Source organism: Narcine bancroftii, chromosome 14, assembly GCF_036971445.1.
Source record: "Narcine bancroftii isolate sNarBan1 chromosome 14, sNarBan1.hap1, whole genome shotgun sequence".
Classification (NCBI taxonomy): Eukaryota; Metazoa; Chordata; class Chondrichthyes; order Torpediniformes; family Narcinidae; genus Narcine; species Narcine bancroftii.
In genome coordinates this window covers 46,580,096-46,596,874 of record NC_091482.1, presented here as the reverse complement: position 1 = coordinate 46,596,874, position 16,779 = coordinate 46,580,096, and the positions used below count along the sequence as shown (strand labels likewise).

Genomic DNA, 16,779 nt, shown 5'->3' with positions numbered 1-16,779 from the left:
ATTGTATTTTTAGTGCGACCAGAGATGAAACAGCTTTTTGCCTGAGTACATCATGAATTTCAAAAGGAGTTGATAGTTTTAAAGTTGCTGGTTAATTAATTGGTGTCACCTGACTTTCTATGAAAACTATATTTTAGGTGTGAAGAGTCCTCATCGTATGGTGGTAATTGACATGGCTAAAGGTGAACCCGTTGTGAGTTTAAAAACTGCAAAGAAAATCAAGAATGAGCAGGTAAACATTTATAGGGGTAAAGCATTGCATGGGGGACAAATTAATCAGTATTCTAAAATTTTATTATTTAGATTTAGGGATGCAGTACAGTAATGGACCCTTTTGGCCCACAAACTGATGCTGTCCACTTGCACCTAATTGACCTACAACTCCCCCCATACTTTTTTTGAAGGGTGGGAGGAAACCCGCGTAGGCACGGGGAGAACGTACATTGTGGTTTTTGAATCTGGGTTGATGGTATTGAACAGTGTTGCACTAATTGCTCAGCTAACCATGCCACCCTTTAATTGTATATTTTTAACAGTATTTGTATGCTCCAAATGTTTGATAATTCTCTTTCTGTATCAGTCCATTTTACTTGAATTTTCTTATGGCAGGTTATAAAAGCCAGCTATAAAATTATAGTTTTCAACACATTAGGCAGAATTTTTCTGTAGTAATGATGTGGAGTCTCTTGTGCAAAGAATGAGAAGCTGGTGGGACTCAGCAGGTCAGGCAGTATCCATAAAGAGAAATGGATACTTAACTGCCTGACCTGTGGAGTCCCACCAGCTTCTCTTTGCTCAAGATTCCAGCATCTGCAGTTTTTCTATTTCTGAACCTCTTCAATTTAATGTCTGGGGAGTATACAAGGGCAGTTAATATACAAATCCAGTAACTGCTGTTATGGATTCCCTGCTCCTTCATTAGATGTACTGTTCTACAGTAGTTTACAGTGTAATTTCCAGAAATTTAGGAAATTGACAACTATAGATGTTTTAGTACTATTCTTGCTATAATTGCCTTGCATGTGTTGCAAATTTTTTTTGGTGTCTTGCTTAGTAATTTTTCTCATCCTTTGAAAAATATCTAGTAATGTGCATGCACCAGGATATTTTAACTTAATATCATTCACATAAATCTTATATTTAATTTGGAAAATTTTATAATTATGAGTGAGTTGTATTTCATGTTACAGGCAGGTTGTGAATATTGAACTTTTTACTTTTAACTGATTCAAAGTTCAGATTTATTGTCAGAATACATACATCACATAAAAGACTTGAGATTCTATTTTCTTGTGGGCCAGACTGAATTTCCCCTTATCTACTTATGTGGCAGCATGATTGGCGTAGCGATTAGCGCAACACCTTTACAGCATTAGCTATCAGACTAGGATTGGAATCCCGCGCTGTTTGTAAGGAGTTTGTACATTCTCCTCATGTCTGCATGGGTTTTCCCCGGGGGCTCAGGATTATTTCCATTGTTTGAAACGTACCAGGGTGTAGGTTAATTGGGTGGCACAGTCTAGTGGGCCAAAATGGCCTGTTACCATGCTGTAGGTCTAAATTTTAAAAAGATTAAATTTAAATTTATCTGTAATATTCAATAGTAAATGATGTACAGAATAAAAGTCCTTAAATGAGTCTCTGAGTTTGTTGTTTAGGAGGCTGATGGTAAGCTAGTAGCAACTGTTCCTGAACCTGGTGATACTGGTCTTGTGGTACCTACACCTCTTTCCTGATGGCAGCAGTGAGAAGAAAGCATGACCTTGGAGGTGTGCATGCTTAATAATTGCTGCTCTCTGTTGGCAGCTTTCCCTGTGCTCTCGATTGTGGGGAGAGTTTTGTCTGTGATATTCTGGCTGTAGAGGTATTGGAGCCCCCATACTAGGCTGTGATGTAGCCAGTCTGCACACTTTCCACTACACATCTGTAGAAGTTTGCCAAGGTTTTCACTGTCATACCAAACCTCAAACTCCTGAGAAAGTAGAGTTGCTGACTTGCTTTCTTCACAATGACATTTGTGTGTTGGATCCAGGAAAGGTCCTCTGAAATAGTGACTCCCAGGAAATCAAATTTGCTCATTGTCTCAACCTCTGAATCCCAATGATCACTGGGTCATACTGGTTTTCCCTCCTAAAGTCCACATTTAGCATCTTGGTTTGGTGACATTGAGTGCGAGGCTGTTGTTCGTATAACATGTTAGTATATTGAACCAAGTTTGCAATCTCCCTCTTGTATGTTGATTCATTCATTGCCCCTTTTTATATAACCCACTGCCTTAGACCAAATTATCGATTAAATGCACACTTTTCTATCTACGTGAGAGTTCTTGCTAGTGATTCCCTCTGGAATTTGTATTCACTTACCATCCCCCCCCCCCCCCCCCCCACCAATGCCGATTACCAACAGGCACTTGCAGAGTTTTGGAATGTGGTCAGTAAACCAGAGTCCAGCCCATTCCGACGCACTATAAATCACAAGACAGTGATGTCAAGCACAGTCCTTTCTCAGGACAACCCTGCCCATTTATCGTCTGCACATTATCTGCTGTACCAGAGGTCCAACAATACTTGATCACTGCTACACCAAGATAAGGAAAACCTACAGTTCTTTCCCAAGGCTACATTTTGGCAAGTCGGAGCAGTGCTCCTATTGTCTGCATACAGACAGAGCCTAAAAAACGAGGCTTCAGAGATCAGGACAACCATGAGGTGGTTTTACACCAGGGTCATTACGGACTTGTATCAAAACAGCTGTTGACGAGTATCCCCACCAAATTGTTCAGGGTTTTCTCTAATTAGAAGCCCTCAGATGAGCAATGAAAACCAGGGCTGTGCTGAGAGCCAAATCGCAGGCATTTAAGTCCAGAGATCTATAACTCTACACAAGGAACAGTTACAATTACGAAAAGCCATATCCTGAGAGAAGTAAAGATTCTGGATGAAAATAGAAACAAAGGGCCTAAATGACATAACCTGCAACAAATCTGGTGCAGTAGGAGACAGATAAACTCAATGCCTTCTAAGCCCAAGATTACCACAAGGAAGAACCACTGTGGACCCCTACATCCCCTTGATGATTTTCTACTATCAGTACTTGAGGCTGATGTGCAGGCTGTCTTCAGAAAAACAAATCCAAGGAAAGATTCTGGTCCGAACAAAGTACCCAGCCAAATTCTGAAAACCTGTGCTGACCAACTTGCCAATGTATTCACAGACATCTTCAACATCTCACCCCAGCAGGGCTTGGTACCCACCTGTTTCAAACAGGCCTCAATCATATCTGTGCCCAAGAAAAGAGTGTTAATGACATTCATCCACAGTGATGAGATATTTTGAGAGGCTGGTGTTGAAGCATATCAGCTCCTGTCTGCAACGAAATGGTTCCGTTCCAGTTTGCCTACCTCAGCAACTGGCAGATGCCATATTATTGGCTCTATACAAACGCTGGAATACCTGAACAGCAAAGACATCAGGATGCTCTTTATCAATTACAGTTCAGCATTCAGCACCATCATCCCCTCAAAATTTATCAGCAAATTCCAAGGCCTGGGCTTCAATACCCCATTGTGTAACTGGATCCTGTATTTCCTCACCTCAAGATCCCAATCAATGAGGATTGGAAAGAACTTCTCCACAATCTCAATCAGTACTGGAGCATCACAGGGCAGGGTTGTTAGCCCCCTGCTGTAATCACCTTACACCTATGACTGCATGGCTCGGTTCGACAATAACACTATGCACACATTTGCTGATGATGTCACCGTAGTGGGTTATATAAAAGGTGGTGGAGCAGGAGGATATGACTCAATGCCCATGTCCCAGCACACTAAGAAGCACACAACATTTTTCTCTTTGCCAGAATCTTGAGTTCTGCATCAGCTTGTGAATAATGAAACCCTGTGAACAGATCACATCTGCTGTGTTCTCTGTTAGCCAGGTCTCAGTGCAGCAATAACTGAGATTTGTCTCACCTGTATTTGATAAAGCAGCCTTGCCCTGAGGTCAACAGTTTTATTTTGTAATGACTGGTCATTCATCATTAGTATGGATGGTAGAGGAGGTCTTTGCTTCATTCTGGTTGAGATCCTGGCCTTCATGCCATGTTTCCAGCCTTGACCTCATTGGTGGGCTGGCCCTTTAAGAGCTCTGCATTCCATCCTGCCTGATTCAGCCATTTGTTTATGTCTAACCTAACATTTAACATTTGTACTATTTCCTGCCTTGGTGACTGTTAGAACTCCAGTGTTTGCTTGTTGATATTAAATGACACTCCAATGTAAGATGTTTGTAGACAGTCAACTTCAAGTACCATTACAAATTTCAGACCAATTCCAAAGTCCTCAATGCTGTTCAGCAAGAAGAGGATGATAAGATGAGGAATAATGATCTTTATTAATCAGTTTGTTCTGGCCTTGGAAGAAGATAAAGAGATTTTCAACTGTATACATTCCCAGCCATAGATTTGAGGAAAATAAAACTGAAAATATGCTAGTATTTAGCAAAGCATTATGTTCTGGAAAGGCATTTTTGAATTTATCATGGGTTTATAGCACAGAAATAGGCTTTTGGCTCCACTTGATCTGACCGATTATGGCAAACTTTTCAAGTTCCACCCTCACCTTGTCAACTTATGTTTTCTCTATCAAGGATCTACATGACTATATTCCCTCAGTCTCTATACTGCAACACACTCCAGGACCCTAACATGTTCTGTGCAAGTCCTGTTCTGGTTTAACATAACCAAAATTAACACCTGATGCCTGTCAGAATTAAATTCCATATGTCCTTCCTTGGCGCACATTCCAGATTGATCTGGATCTTGTATTCTCAGATAACTTTGCAGTCTACCAACAATGCTAGCTGATGCCCTCTATAATAATAAGGTTCTATAATAAAATCTCATCCTGTGATCATCCTCTAATTTCTAAGTTTTATCCATACAACCTTATTGGAGAATCCCCCAAGAATATCCTTTAAGTATTGCCATGATCTCCAAAATGCAATGTACCCCCCCCCCCCCCACCTCCACCTCAAACATGCCTGTAGCATCTGTACCCTGAAAGGTTGAGCTGCCAGTGCTCAAAGGTGTTTCAGTTTTGACTAATATCCTAGTTCTGTGTTCCAATCTATGCTCTGAATTTGTCTGCTTTAACTCTCTTATCTTTACTCCCGATATTTATTATTAAACTTGTTTGCCTGAGTTTCTATATTTTTCTCAACTTTCTTATCTGTCACATTATTGCTTTGGATCAACACCTCCTGAAAAGTGGATAATTGATTTTCCAGATTGTCCTTGATGAAATTAGCTGAATGTCTTGAATTCTTGCCTTAATTGTTGTTGTGATTTGGTAGAATGTGCGGGAATGATGCTCTGGCAATTATTGAGTCATGCCATTGGGAGCAGAACATTCAAGGATACACGGAGGTAGCCCGGCTCTGCTGGTAAAGATCAAGATTAAATCATTGGCAAGAAAGGACATGAGATCAGAAGAGGTAGAGTGGGTTGAGTTAAGGAATAGTAAAGGTAAAGGGTCACTCGCAGCAGTTATGTACAGACCCCCAAACAGCCACTGGGATGTGGATTACAAAATAGTTAAAGCATGTCAGAAGGACAGCATTATGATAGTTAACATGACCTCAGGAGAGAGAGATTATGGAATGTCTACGGCGTGGCTTCTTGTTGTCGATCCCACTAAGGGACTGGCTATTCTGCATTGGGTGCTGTTTAATGAACCAGAGGTGATTAGAGGTCTTAAGGTCAACACCCTTGGCAGGGTTGTGATCACAATATGATTGAGTTTACTTTGAAGTTTGAATCTGAATCGGATCAGCAGTGGCAGAAGTTTCTGCGAGAAATGAGGAAAGTGCAAATTAGGCACATACCAAAAAGAGAGAAATTGTAGATGGGGGGGAGAAACGAGATGATTGTGGCTGACAGGGCAAGTTAAATAGAACATCGGACACAACAGACAGTACTGAACCTTCCCTACTCTATAACCCTCTTTCTTCAACCATGTGCCTGCACCCCTAATGTTTCGGCCTCTACCACCATCCTTAGCAAGGCATTCCTGCGTATATTTTTAAAAAAACATCTTTGTCTCCTCTAAACTTCCTTCCCTTCACTTTGTACATGTGTCCTCTGGTGTTTGCTATACCCTATCTATGCCTCTCATAATCTTGTAGACCACTATTAAGTCTCCTCCTTATACACTGTAAAGAGAAAAGTTACATCTCTGCTAACCTTGCCTCATCAGACTAGTTTCCAATCCAGATAACATCCTGGTAAATCTCTGCACCCTCTCCATAGCTTCCACATCCCTTCTATAATGAGCTGACCAAAACTGTACACAATACTCAAGTGTGGCTTCACCAGAGAGAGAGAGAGAGAGAGAGATATAATATACGTAGAGAGATGGAGATGTATAGTTGCAATATGACCTCTTGACTCTTGAGTTCAGTTCCCCGATGAATGAAACCCAGCATCCCAGAGGCCTTCTTAACTATTCTATCAACATGTGTGGCAACTTGAGGGATGTATGAATTTGGACCCCAAAGTCACTCTGTTCATCCACACCCTTAAGTAACCGACCATTAACCCTGTACTCAACCATCTGGTTTGTCCTTCCAAAATACATCACTTCATACTTATCCAGATTTAATTCCATCTGCCATTTCTCTGCCCAACTCTGCATCCTGTCTATATCCTCTTGTAACATTTGACATCCTTCAGCTCCATCCACAATTCCTCCAATCTTCATATCATCTGCAAACTTACTGTCTCATCCTTCAGCCTCTTCATATAAAATTTATAAAATGACAAAGAGCAGGGGTCCCAGAACGATCCTTGCATCACTGACCTCCAGACAGAATACTTTACTTCCATTATTACTCAATCCACACAGCCAGGCTTCCATGCATGGCATGACTCATGGATTTCTGAATGAGACTGTCATGGGAGACCTGGTCAAATGCATCGCTAAAATTCATATCTACTGCCTACCCACATCAATTTCTTTTGTTACCTCCTCAAAAAACGTAATTAGGCTTGTGAGTCACGACTTTCCCTTCACAAAGCCATGGTGATGGGGTGAACAGTCAGCACCTATTTGACTATTCACTAAAGCCTTCTTCACTAAAGACAAGCCCCCCCCCCCCCCCCTTGGATTTGGATGGGAATGTCCTCAGTAGAGGAGGGGGAAGCAAAGGATTTTATCTATGAGCAATGTCATACCACAAATTTAATATTCTATTGTCTAAGGTATAAGATATATTGAAGAAATCTACACGGAAGGAACTCTTATGGCCTTCAAACAATTAAAACACAAATAAGGAGTGGCCAATAGGACCTTCTGTTTTCTCCACCTTTGATCGTTCTTGAGAGAGATGGGAACCAATGTTGACCCCACCTGAAATTAGTGAAATGGAATAAATGCTCTGGATGGGGAATACACCCAAATTTATAACAAAATGTACTATGGTATCCAGAACAAAAGTTCAAAACCAGGATTACAGAGGTCAAGAGAAAGTTGGGAGTTGGATTTGGGTGTGGTGATTTCAGAAAGAAGCTGAGCAGATTGGTGTATGGACAGCATGACATCAATTATAAATGCAAGATATGGACTGGTTCAGTATAACTTTTTACGCCAATTATATCTTACTCCTCAAAAGTTACACAGATCAAAAGCTGAAATTTCAGATGTGGGACTGAGTCAGGAACTTATTATGTGCTGTGTGGTTATGAGTGAAAGTGAGGCCATTTGGCAAGACATCACAAAAAATCAAGCAGGTTAACAAGTTCTTCCTGTGGCCTTCACAGGCGACCCAGAGGTGTATCTATTAGGTAATTTTATGGAAATAAAATTGAATAAATATAAAATCTCATTTATAATAACAGCACTGGCGGTAGTAAAAATAAAGTATTGTGATCACTTGGAAGTATGACTCCCCTCTACTTACAGCACAATGGACTGCGGATATAAATAGCTGTTTTACAGATTGGAAAAAAAATCACAAATATTTTAAAGACTAAATATGACACTTTTGTAAAGATCTGGAAGCCATACCTGGACCACATAGGGGCCCAAATACAGTAATGAAAAAGGACTAAAAATGCAACTATTATATATATTTAAATGTGGCTTCCCCAATTATGTTTTTCTATATATTTAAAAGATATGTACGCTTTGATGGTGTGTGGATTTGTATATACAGAAGGAGGGACTTGTTGTTTGTAAGAAAAAGTTTAATGTGATGATGAACATATTTTTGAAAAAAAAATCAAAGATAAAATATTCAAAATAAAGGATATTAGGAAGGAAAATATGAATTATGAAAAGGAGGTTAGCAAGAAATATCAGAATGTTTAAAAACTAAAAAAAAAATGTATAAGGCATAAAAGATTGGCCAAAGTAGACAGGACCAATAGAAAAATGATGCTGGAGAAATAGTAATTGAAGATAAGAAGATGGCAGAGGAACTGAATGAGTATTTTGGATCATTCTTCACTGTGGAGGACATTAATAGCATACCAAACTCTCATGGCTCTCAGAAGAGAAATGAGTGCAGTCATGCTCACAAGAGAAGGCACTTGGAAAGCAGTGTCTATAGATGACACTTTGCTTATTCTAATATATCCTAATTTCAAAGTATAATCTTTTAAAGCATGAGCTGTGATATCTCAAATTTAGATCTCTTTAATCTAACAAATCAAACTCTGTGGCTCTTACTTTATATAGTTTTAATTCGTTGATAAAATGGAGAAACATTTTGCATAGCTTCGTATTAAGGCTTTCATAACGATGAATAATAAAGTATTTACTGTATTATTGAGATACAAAAGATCTATAGAGTTACAAATCGTATATAAAGATACAAAAACAGATACAAAAACTTTTAAAGAGAAACAAAGTATTTAAAGAGACAAAAATCTCAAAGAAAAATTTCTTGTGCTCACACTTCCTTCACATCTTGTAGAATGAGCAAGCCCTTAGTCTAGGTGGATATTACTACATATTACATCATAGTCACTATGGTAACACTACAAACAAAAGTTCTCCAAAGAGATAGGCACAAAATTAACAAAAAAAAACAAGGTTTTAACTTTGTGTCCTTTTATATACCAAAGGTAAAAAATATATAACCGACATTATGATATATAAAGGACACTGCTCGACCTGTTGAGTTTCTCCAGCATCGTGTGTGTTTTATTTGGAAGCTAAATGTTCCTATAGGTCTCCCAGACTGGATGTTCTGAAGGAGGTAACTAGAGATTGTGGAGGCATTGGTAATAATCTTCCAGGAATCAATGGAGTCTGGCATGGTTCTGGAGGATTGCAAATGTCACTCTGCTGTTTAAGTTTTAAGTGAAGCAGCAGAAAGGCAATTATAAACCTATTAGCCTGACATCAGTGTTTGGGAAGCTATTGGAAGTCGATTGTCAAGGGTGAGATTACAGAATACCTGGAGGTGCATGAAAAGATGGGCCCAAGTCAACATGATTTTCTTAAAGGAAATTCATTCCTGACAAATTACTGCAATTTATTGAAATTATAAGTTGGATAGACAGGGCAGATGTAGTGGATGTTGTGAATTTGGACTTTCCAAAGGCCTTCGACAAGGTGCAACACATGAGGCTGCTTGACAAAATGAGAGCCCATGGAATTACAGGAAGGATACTAGCATGGGTAGAGCATTGGCTGGCTGATGGGAAACATTTGGAATAAAGGGATCCTATTTGTGTGGTGACCAGTTACCAATGGTATTCTGCAGGGATCGGTGTAGGGGGCCACTTCTCCTTATGTGGTATATAAATGATTTGGATTATGGAATAGATGGCTTTGTGACTCAGTTTGCAGATGATACCAAAATAGGTGGTTGGGAAGGTGGTGCTGAGGATACTGAAAGGCTGCAGAGAGACTTGGATAGATTAGGAGAATGGGCAAAAAGATGGTAGAAGAAATAGATGGGCAGATTATTATTTTTATGGAGAGAAAATTCAAAATTCTGAGGTGCAATGGGACTTGAGAGACCTCGTGCAGAATACGCTAAAGGTTAAGTAGATGGTGAAGGTGAATGCAACGTTTTCTAGAGGGATAGCATACAAGAAAAGGGATGTAATGTTGAGACTACAAAGCACTGGTGAGACCTCACCAGTTTTGGGAGCTAGTGTTGGAGAGGGTTCAGAGGAAGTTTACTAGAATGATACCAGGAATCAAAGGGTTAGTATATGAGAGAATTGTTGGCTCTTGGACTGTACTCGTTGGAGTACAGAGGGATGGGCCAGAGGAGAATCTCAAAGGCATTTCAAAAGATATTTCCTTTAGCAGGGGATTCTAGGAGAAGAGGGCATAATTTCTGGATAAAAGGATGTCAATCTAACACTGATGCAGAAAAAAAATTAAGAGGTTCGGGAGTTTTTGGAACTTGTTGCCACAGGTGGCTATGGGAATATTTAAGGCAGAGATTGACAGTTTCAAGGCATTTGGGGAAAAGGCTGGGGAGTGGTGCTTATGGTTAGAATGGCAGAGCAGACTCAGTGGGCCTACTTCTGCTCCTATAATCTTGTGATCATGTGATACATTGTGAAAATGAACATTTTTGAAGGTAGAATGAGTAATGAATATTTGTCTTCACTAATACTTTACAGGCATCTTCTAGAAGTAGAGAAAAACGTATTCCAACTAAACCAAACCCCAAGGAGAGAAAAGATATTCTACCATTTGGGAAAATAAAGCAACAAAAAATTCGAGAGCGTTTAATCCGACTGGAACGTATACGGCGTGCAATAGAAATACGAAGGTAAGTGGAACTTTACAACTTGCGAGAGAAAATACAGAACGGACTATTTATTTTGACTAAAATATTCTATTGTGAAGTGTTCTGCCATACATGTACTGCAGTTGACAAGTGTATACTTGTTGTTAACTAGACAACGTGAAATCACTGTAAGACAGCTTCGGGAGCGGGAACGCATTCGTATGATTTGTGAACGGGAAGAACGTGATCGGTTGCAGCGAGAGAGAGAACGATTAGAAATTGAGAGACAGAAACTTGAAAGGGAAAGAATGGAACGGGAACGATTAGAAAGAGAACGCATGCGTATAGAGCAGGTGAATGGATTCTTTGTAACTATTTTCCATATAAACTTTGAGCTATGTTTGACTTTGCAATTTGTGATGGAGACAGTGTGGACCTAGGGATAGCTTTGCCTTTTAAAATTATTTTCTGCTCATCCCAAGATGGGATAGAAATTAAATCAAAATCTTTTTCATGTATTGGTTTGGGATCAGGAGAAAATTTTACAATATTTTTCCTTGATCAAAATTTTAATTTTTAAAAAATTTAGACATACAGCACGGTAACAGGCCATTGCAACCAAAGAGTCCGTGCTTCCCAATTTACACCCCATTAACCTACACTCCCGGTACGTTATGAATGGTGGGAGAAAAGCTGAGCCTTTCGAGAAACCCCATGCAGACATGGGGAGAACATACAAACTCCTTAACCTACAGCATGGGATTTGAACCCCAGTCTGGTCCCAATCACTGGCACTTTAAATGTGTTGCGCTAACTGTTCTGCCAACCATGCCACCCTGGCAAGAAAGATCCTAAGTCCAACTTGGTATTCTAGTTTGTGCTCTGCCTTCAAATGCACTGTTTCTAGATACCACTTTTATTTCAGTTTGTATGTGGTAAATGTACTGTCCATGATGCATTTTTTAATACGTTTGTGCTTTCACCTTTACCCTCTTGGAAAATGGCAAATCGTGTTGAAGAAAATTGGAATAAGGGATTGTATGTACTGATCTCCATCTTTTACTCTGGCACCTTGATCTCAAATGCAGTATTCAACTCTTTCAATCCACTTAAATTTAAAATTTATCGTATTTATTGGCCCAAGGTTGTGCGTTTATTTGAGAGGGAGGAGAAAACAATGTGACTGTTAATGTTAAAAAAGTTTCAGATGCGTCAGAAGTAAAATTCTCTCCTGAATGAATCATTCAAGGGATAAGGGCGATTGAGCAAAGACTTGGTCCAATAGATTTTAAAATGATGAAAGAGCTGGAAGGAATTTCAGAGAGTAGGGGCCTGATAGCTGAGCACATTTTATCACCACTGGTAAAGATACTAAATTCAGGGATTTTAAACTGCCAGAATAAATTGAAAGGGGAGAGAAAATTATATGGGAATCATGGGGGAATTTGCTAGGAATGGTGAATTTTAAAAATCAAGACATTAAAGGGAAACTATTTGTTCATATTCGATAGTTTCTTTTGATGACTTGGTCATTTATCCTTTTTTTTTGCCACATACGGTACATTTTCTAGTATGGTTTAGAGTTTCTGACTAGAGCAATCTTAAAACCGCTAGATAGTGACTGATCCAAGCAGTTTAAAAGATCTCAAATTCCTACAGTTTACAGCATAATCTCATTGGCTGTGTGTTAAAGTGAAAACTCTAGGCTACTTCAGTAGTGTTGGACTAGAGCTGCTTACTCCATACAATGTCACTAATGTGTATCATTACGTCCAAGGGTGGAGAATAGTTTGTTGAAACGACAATAAATGGATATGGTTCAGGGGGAAAAAAATGTTTGTTTATTTAGGAGCGCCGTAAGGAAATAGAGCGCATTGCCCGGGAACGTGAAGAGCTCCGTAGACAACAGGAGCAACTCCGCTATGAACAAGAAAGAAGAAATTCTTTAAAAAGGCAACACGATGTAGATAATCGGTATGTTTTAAAAATGACTATTACTGGATTATATTTAATGTTTTCTTTGGATTTATAAATAGATGCTGGTTCTCTATTGGGGTATGAATTTGCATTGATAAGCCTTTGCTTTTTTAAAATTATACTAGTGAGGTTAATTATCTTCCTTACAATTTTGGGTTATAACAATAATACTTTTTTGAAATACATAAAATGTTTTACTTATTAAGAACTTTGACAAGATGTGATGAACTGTATTTTTCTCCCCAGTCCTTCTTGTTACCTCCATTTCAAATCACTGTTCTAATTCAGTATCTGTGACTGAAATGAAGTTGACAATTTTTGACTTCATTAAGTCTTTATTTCATCCATTTTCCTCATGTACTGTCCGACCTTGCTGAGTTCTTGATACTTGCTTGCTCAAAGTTCCAGCATTTGCAGTCTCTTGTGACTCAATTTCTCTTATTTCTTGATTTATTTTCAAATTTTAATTCTATCTTGGCAATATCCTTTAGTCTCGTATTGCAGTAAGAAGCCCCATTGTTTAAATCCTAAACAATTTTCTTTTTATTTATCCCTCTTTCACATGTGCTTTGCTAGCTACAGATCTAGGATTCTGGATAAATGTAAGTTTTTGTAGGCAATTAAAACATTGATTTTATTTTTCTATTAGAAACTTCCATCTTTCAACAACGCATCAAAAAAAAAAATTTCATGTCTAAAATTTGAAAGTTGACTACATTTAATTGTGTAGCTGTTGTGACACTTGATTGTTTTTTTTTTGGAAAGGAAGGTTTATGAAATATTTCAAAGCCAGAGAATTGTTTGTTATTAAAGTCTTCCAATATCTTAAAATATAGGCGTGATGAACCCTATTGGAGTGATCATAAAAGGAGGGCCATGGACAATGATGTCCGCTTTAGTCACAGTTCTGAATACAGTCGTCAAGAGCCAAACCGTTTCAATGAATTTGACCATAGGGTGCCATCTGCATTTGACAGGTGAGTTCATGTTTCCATCTGATTTTTATTTTCTCACCAAGTGAAGTCTGATGTTGCTGTATAATTGATTTGAACAATACTTTTTTCCCCCAAAAGAGAGGGAGATGTGAAGTGGTTTGATGTCTCTCTTGGGGAAAACATGAGAAACTATTGTCAAAAGTCCTAGTCTGACCTTGAAGTTTCTTAAATCTCGTGAGGAGAAGACAACATGATTTTGTAAAAGGGAAATCATGTTTGGTCAATTTATTGAAGTTCTTTGAAGAAGTGACATTTTCTGTGGCCTCTCGTTAGTAAAAGATGGTACCTTGCACTGCCTGGATAGCGCGCACAAGTGTTTTTCACAGTACACGTGACAATTTTCAATTCCAAAGACTAGAATGTAGGTTCTGCAGTTCAATAGGAACATACTGTTTCTTTAATTAAATAGAAAAGCAAGAAGGTTGTGCTTCTGTTAAATAAGGCATTTTGTTTCCCTTTCTTTCCTGCTTGGCATTGTGTATTTATAATCCAGAGTAAAGGTTCTAGTGAAACAAAAGGTCACCAGTCAAGTTGTAATTTTTCAGCCATAGTTCTCTACTTTCCATTAATAAGCATTTAATCTTGTGGCTTTGTCCCAGCAACTATATTTCTCTTCCTCCCCCACCAAAGGCTGCCACTCACCTCATCATATTCTCAGCACATTGCATGTTAAAATACCTTGTTTAAAATCACCTATAATATACATGCCAAGGAAGAATCATATTTTAGTTATTTCCTTACACTACCCTATCTACTTACTGGCCACTTTCAGTGAGGAAAGCATGAATCCTTGATCCTTTTGCATATAAACGTAGTTTAGAGTCCTGCCATTAACTGTATACTTACCCCCCCACCCCCCCCACATTAGACCTTTCGGAGTGCAATATCTCACACTTGTTCTATCCATAAATATCCTCTCCAATAACCTCCCACCACTGCCTATAATTTCTTGTATTCTTCTTTTCCTTTTTGAATAAAAGATTGACAATTGTGATTCTCCATTGCTATGGGGATCTGCCTGCTGCTAGAGAGAATACAAAAATCTTTGACATAGCCCCAGCAATTTCCTCTTCCTTCTTTCATGGGATATATCCACCTTAATGTTCTTCAAAAGACCCAGCATCACCTCTTTCTTGATCTCACAATGCTGTGATACATTAACATTCTCCTCGTGCTTATCATTATCCTCCACATCCTTGTGAATACTGATGCAAAGTAATAATATAGTACATCACCCACATTTTCCGACTCCAAGCACAGAGTCCCTCATTTGTCCTTGAGTGGTCCTGTTCTCTTAATTATCCTCTTGTTTTTAATGAAAGTATAAATGCCATTGGATTCTTTTTAATCCCACTTGCCAAGCACATGTTATGAGACTTCTTCATTCCCTGCTTGTTCTTTCCTGCCATTTTTGTGTTTCTCAAGGGCTCTTTCTGATTTTAACATCCTAGATCATATACATCTTCCTTTTTTTATTTTGACAATTCACAACCATCCATGGTTTTCTTACTTTGCAATCTATGTTCTTCCTCCTTGCTGGAATATGCTGGTCCTGTTTCTTGATCAGCTAGTTCTTAAAAACTCCTGCATGTCAAATGTCAAAATTCTGCCAACCTCTGCCACATTTGGCAGTTTGTTCCAAATTTCCATCACCCTCTGCGTAGAAAAAGTTGCCCCAGGTGCCTTTAAAATCTTTACCCTCCTGCCTTATGCTGGACCCTCCTACATTAGAAAAAAACCATCTATTTACCTTATCTATGCCCCTCACTGTTTTATAAACCTCTGTAGGGTCACTCCTCAGTCTTTCTCCAGGGAGAAAAGTCCTTGCCATCCAGTTTATGTTTATAACTAAAGCCAACTTGGGAACTATCCTTGTGAATCTTCTCTGCACCCTTTCTATCTTAATGGCATCTTTCTTGTACAATGCTCTCTCAAATCTAGTATCACGAACAACTTGGTCACTTGTTACGTCACTTTATAAATTCTTTACTCAAATGTTGAGCAAGCTTCCATCACCACCCCATCCACCTGTGTCACCACTTTTAAGGAACTGTGTGCATCTCTCCCTGGATCCCTGTTCAACAGTACTTTCCAGGGCCTCGTCATTTACAGTATCCAGATTTCTCTTGCTTGGTGGTGAACACAATAGAAAAGGACAGAACATTTGGAGCAGGGAACCTTTTTTTCCTGACAACTGCTTTAATCCCTATATTGACATAACTGAGCAAAGAAGGCTGGTTCATGAAACTAATACATTGTTTTGTTTCCCAAATGTAAACAGACGAGGAGATCGTGACAGCAATCAAGGAGAAGGGAAAAAGAATCGTTCTGTTAGTCGCAGAGAGGATCCTGGATATAACAGATACCCAAAACCTTATGGTGATTCCAGAAGACCAACTTCTCAACAAGGAAATGAGCTTCAGGGAAACAGTGAGCGGAGGGAAATCCGGGATCGTGATGACCGTCGAACTGTAACAATTGAGGATCGGTCAGGAGGCTCCAGGGGACATAATCATCTGGAAAAGATGTCACCCTCAAGAAATTTTTCTGATAGAGCGAGGATTAGTGACCATGGAGTCCACAGTCGAACAAATCATAATTCTTCTAGATCCAATGATTGGAAGCCAAGTGGTAGTATTGGTTCGAAGCGCGAATTGAGGTAACGTTGAACTGCTTTGTATTATATCCTAGTATTGATTTTTGCAAAAAAATTTCTGGGTTTCATTTCCACAATTAAACTACCGTGACATCCTAATCTAGCCATTTATCTTATTTCAAAAAGTTCAAATATTTAGTATTTATTTTTAAAAATTGGCTTCACATGAAAGATGGTCAGATTTATTTACAACAATAATATCAAAGATTTTGTATAGATGTGATTTTATTTATTTGTGTCTATTTATGGGTTTCCGTCCAGCAGTTCAGTGAGATTGCTGCATTGAGCACTTAGCTTCTAATGTGGATTACAAGTTTCACTGGGATTTGATGTATTTAGTTGAGAAAGCTGTGGTAATTAGGATTTGTCTTCCTCGTGTGAAAAATCATAGCTGGAA

At 38.8% G+C, this 16,779-nt stretch overlaps 1 protein-coding gene across 7 annotated transcripts in view; it reads left to right on the top strand.

Annotated features, from left to right (window-relative positions):
- The window catches only part of sltm (SAFB-like, transcription modulator), a 57,366-nt gene that overhangs the window by 29,722 nt on the left and 10,865 nt on the right, over positions 1-16,779 (top strand). For all 7 annotated transcript variants that reach the window (XM_069910283.1, XM_069910287.1, XM_069910286.1 and 4 more), the window contains 6 exons: positions 138-232; positions 10,645-10,796; positions 10,927-11,107; positions 12,604-12,728; positions 13,568-13,708; positions 16,008-16,385. In XM_069910283.1, coding sequence (XP_069766384.1) covers positions 138-232; positions 10,645-10,796; positions 10,927-11,107; positions 12,604-12,728; positions 13,568-13,708; positions 16,008-16,385 — 1,072 coding nt within the window. The remainder of the gene's footprint in view (positions 1-137; positions 233-10,644; positions 10,797-10,926; positions 11,108-12,603; positions 12,729-13,567; positions 13,709-16,007; positions 16,386-16,779) is intronic.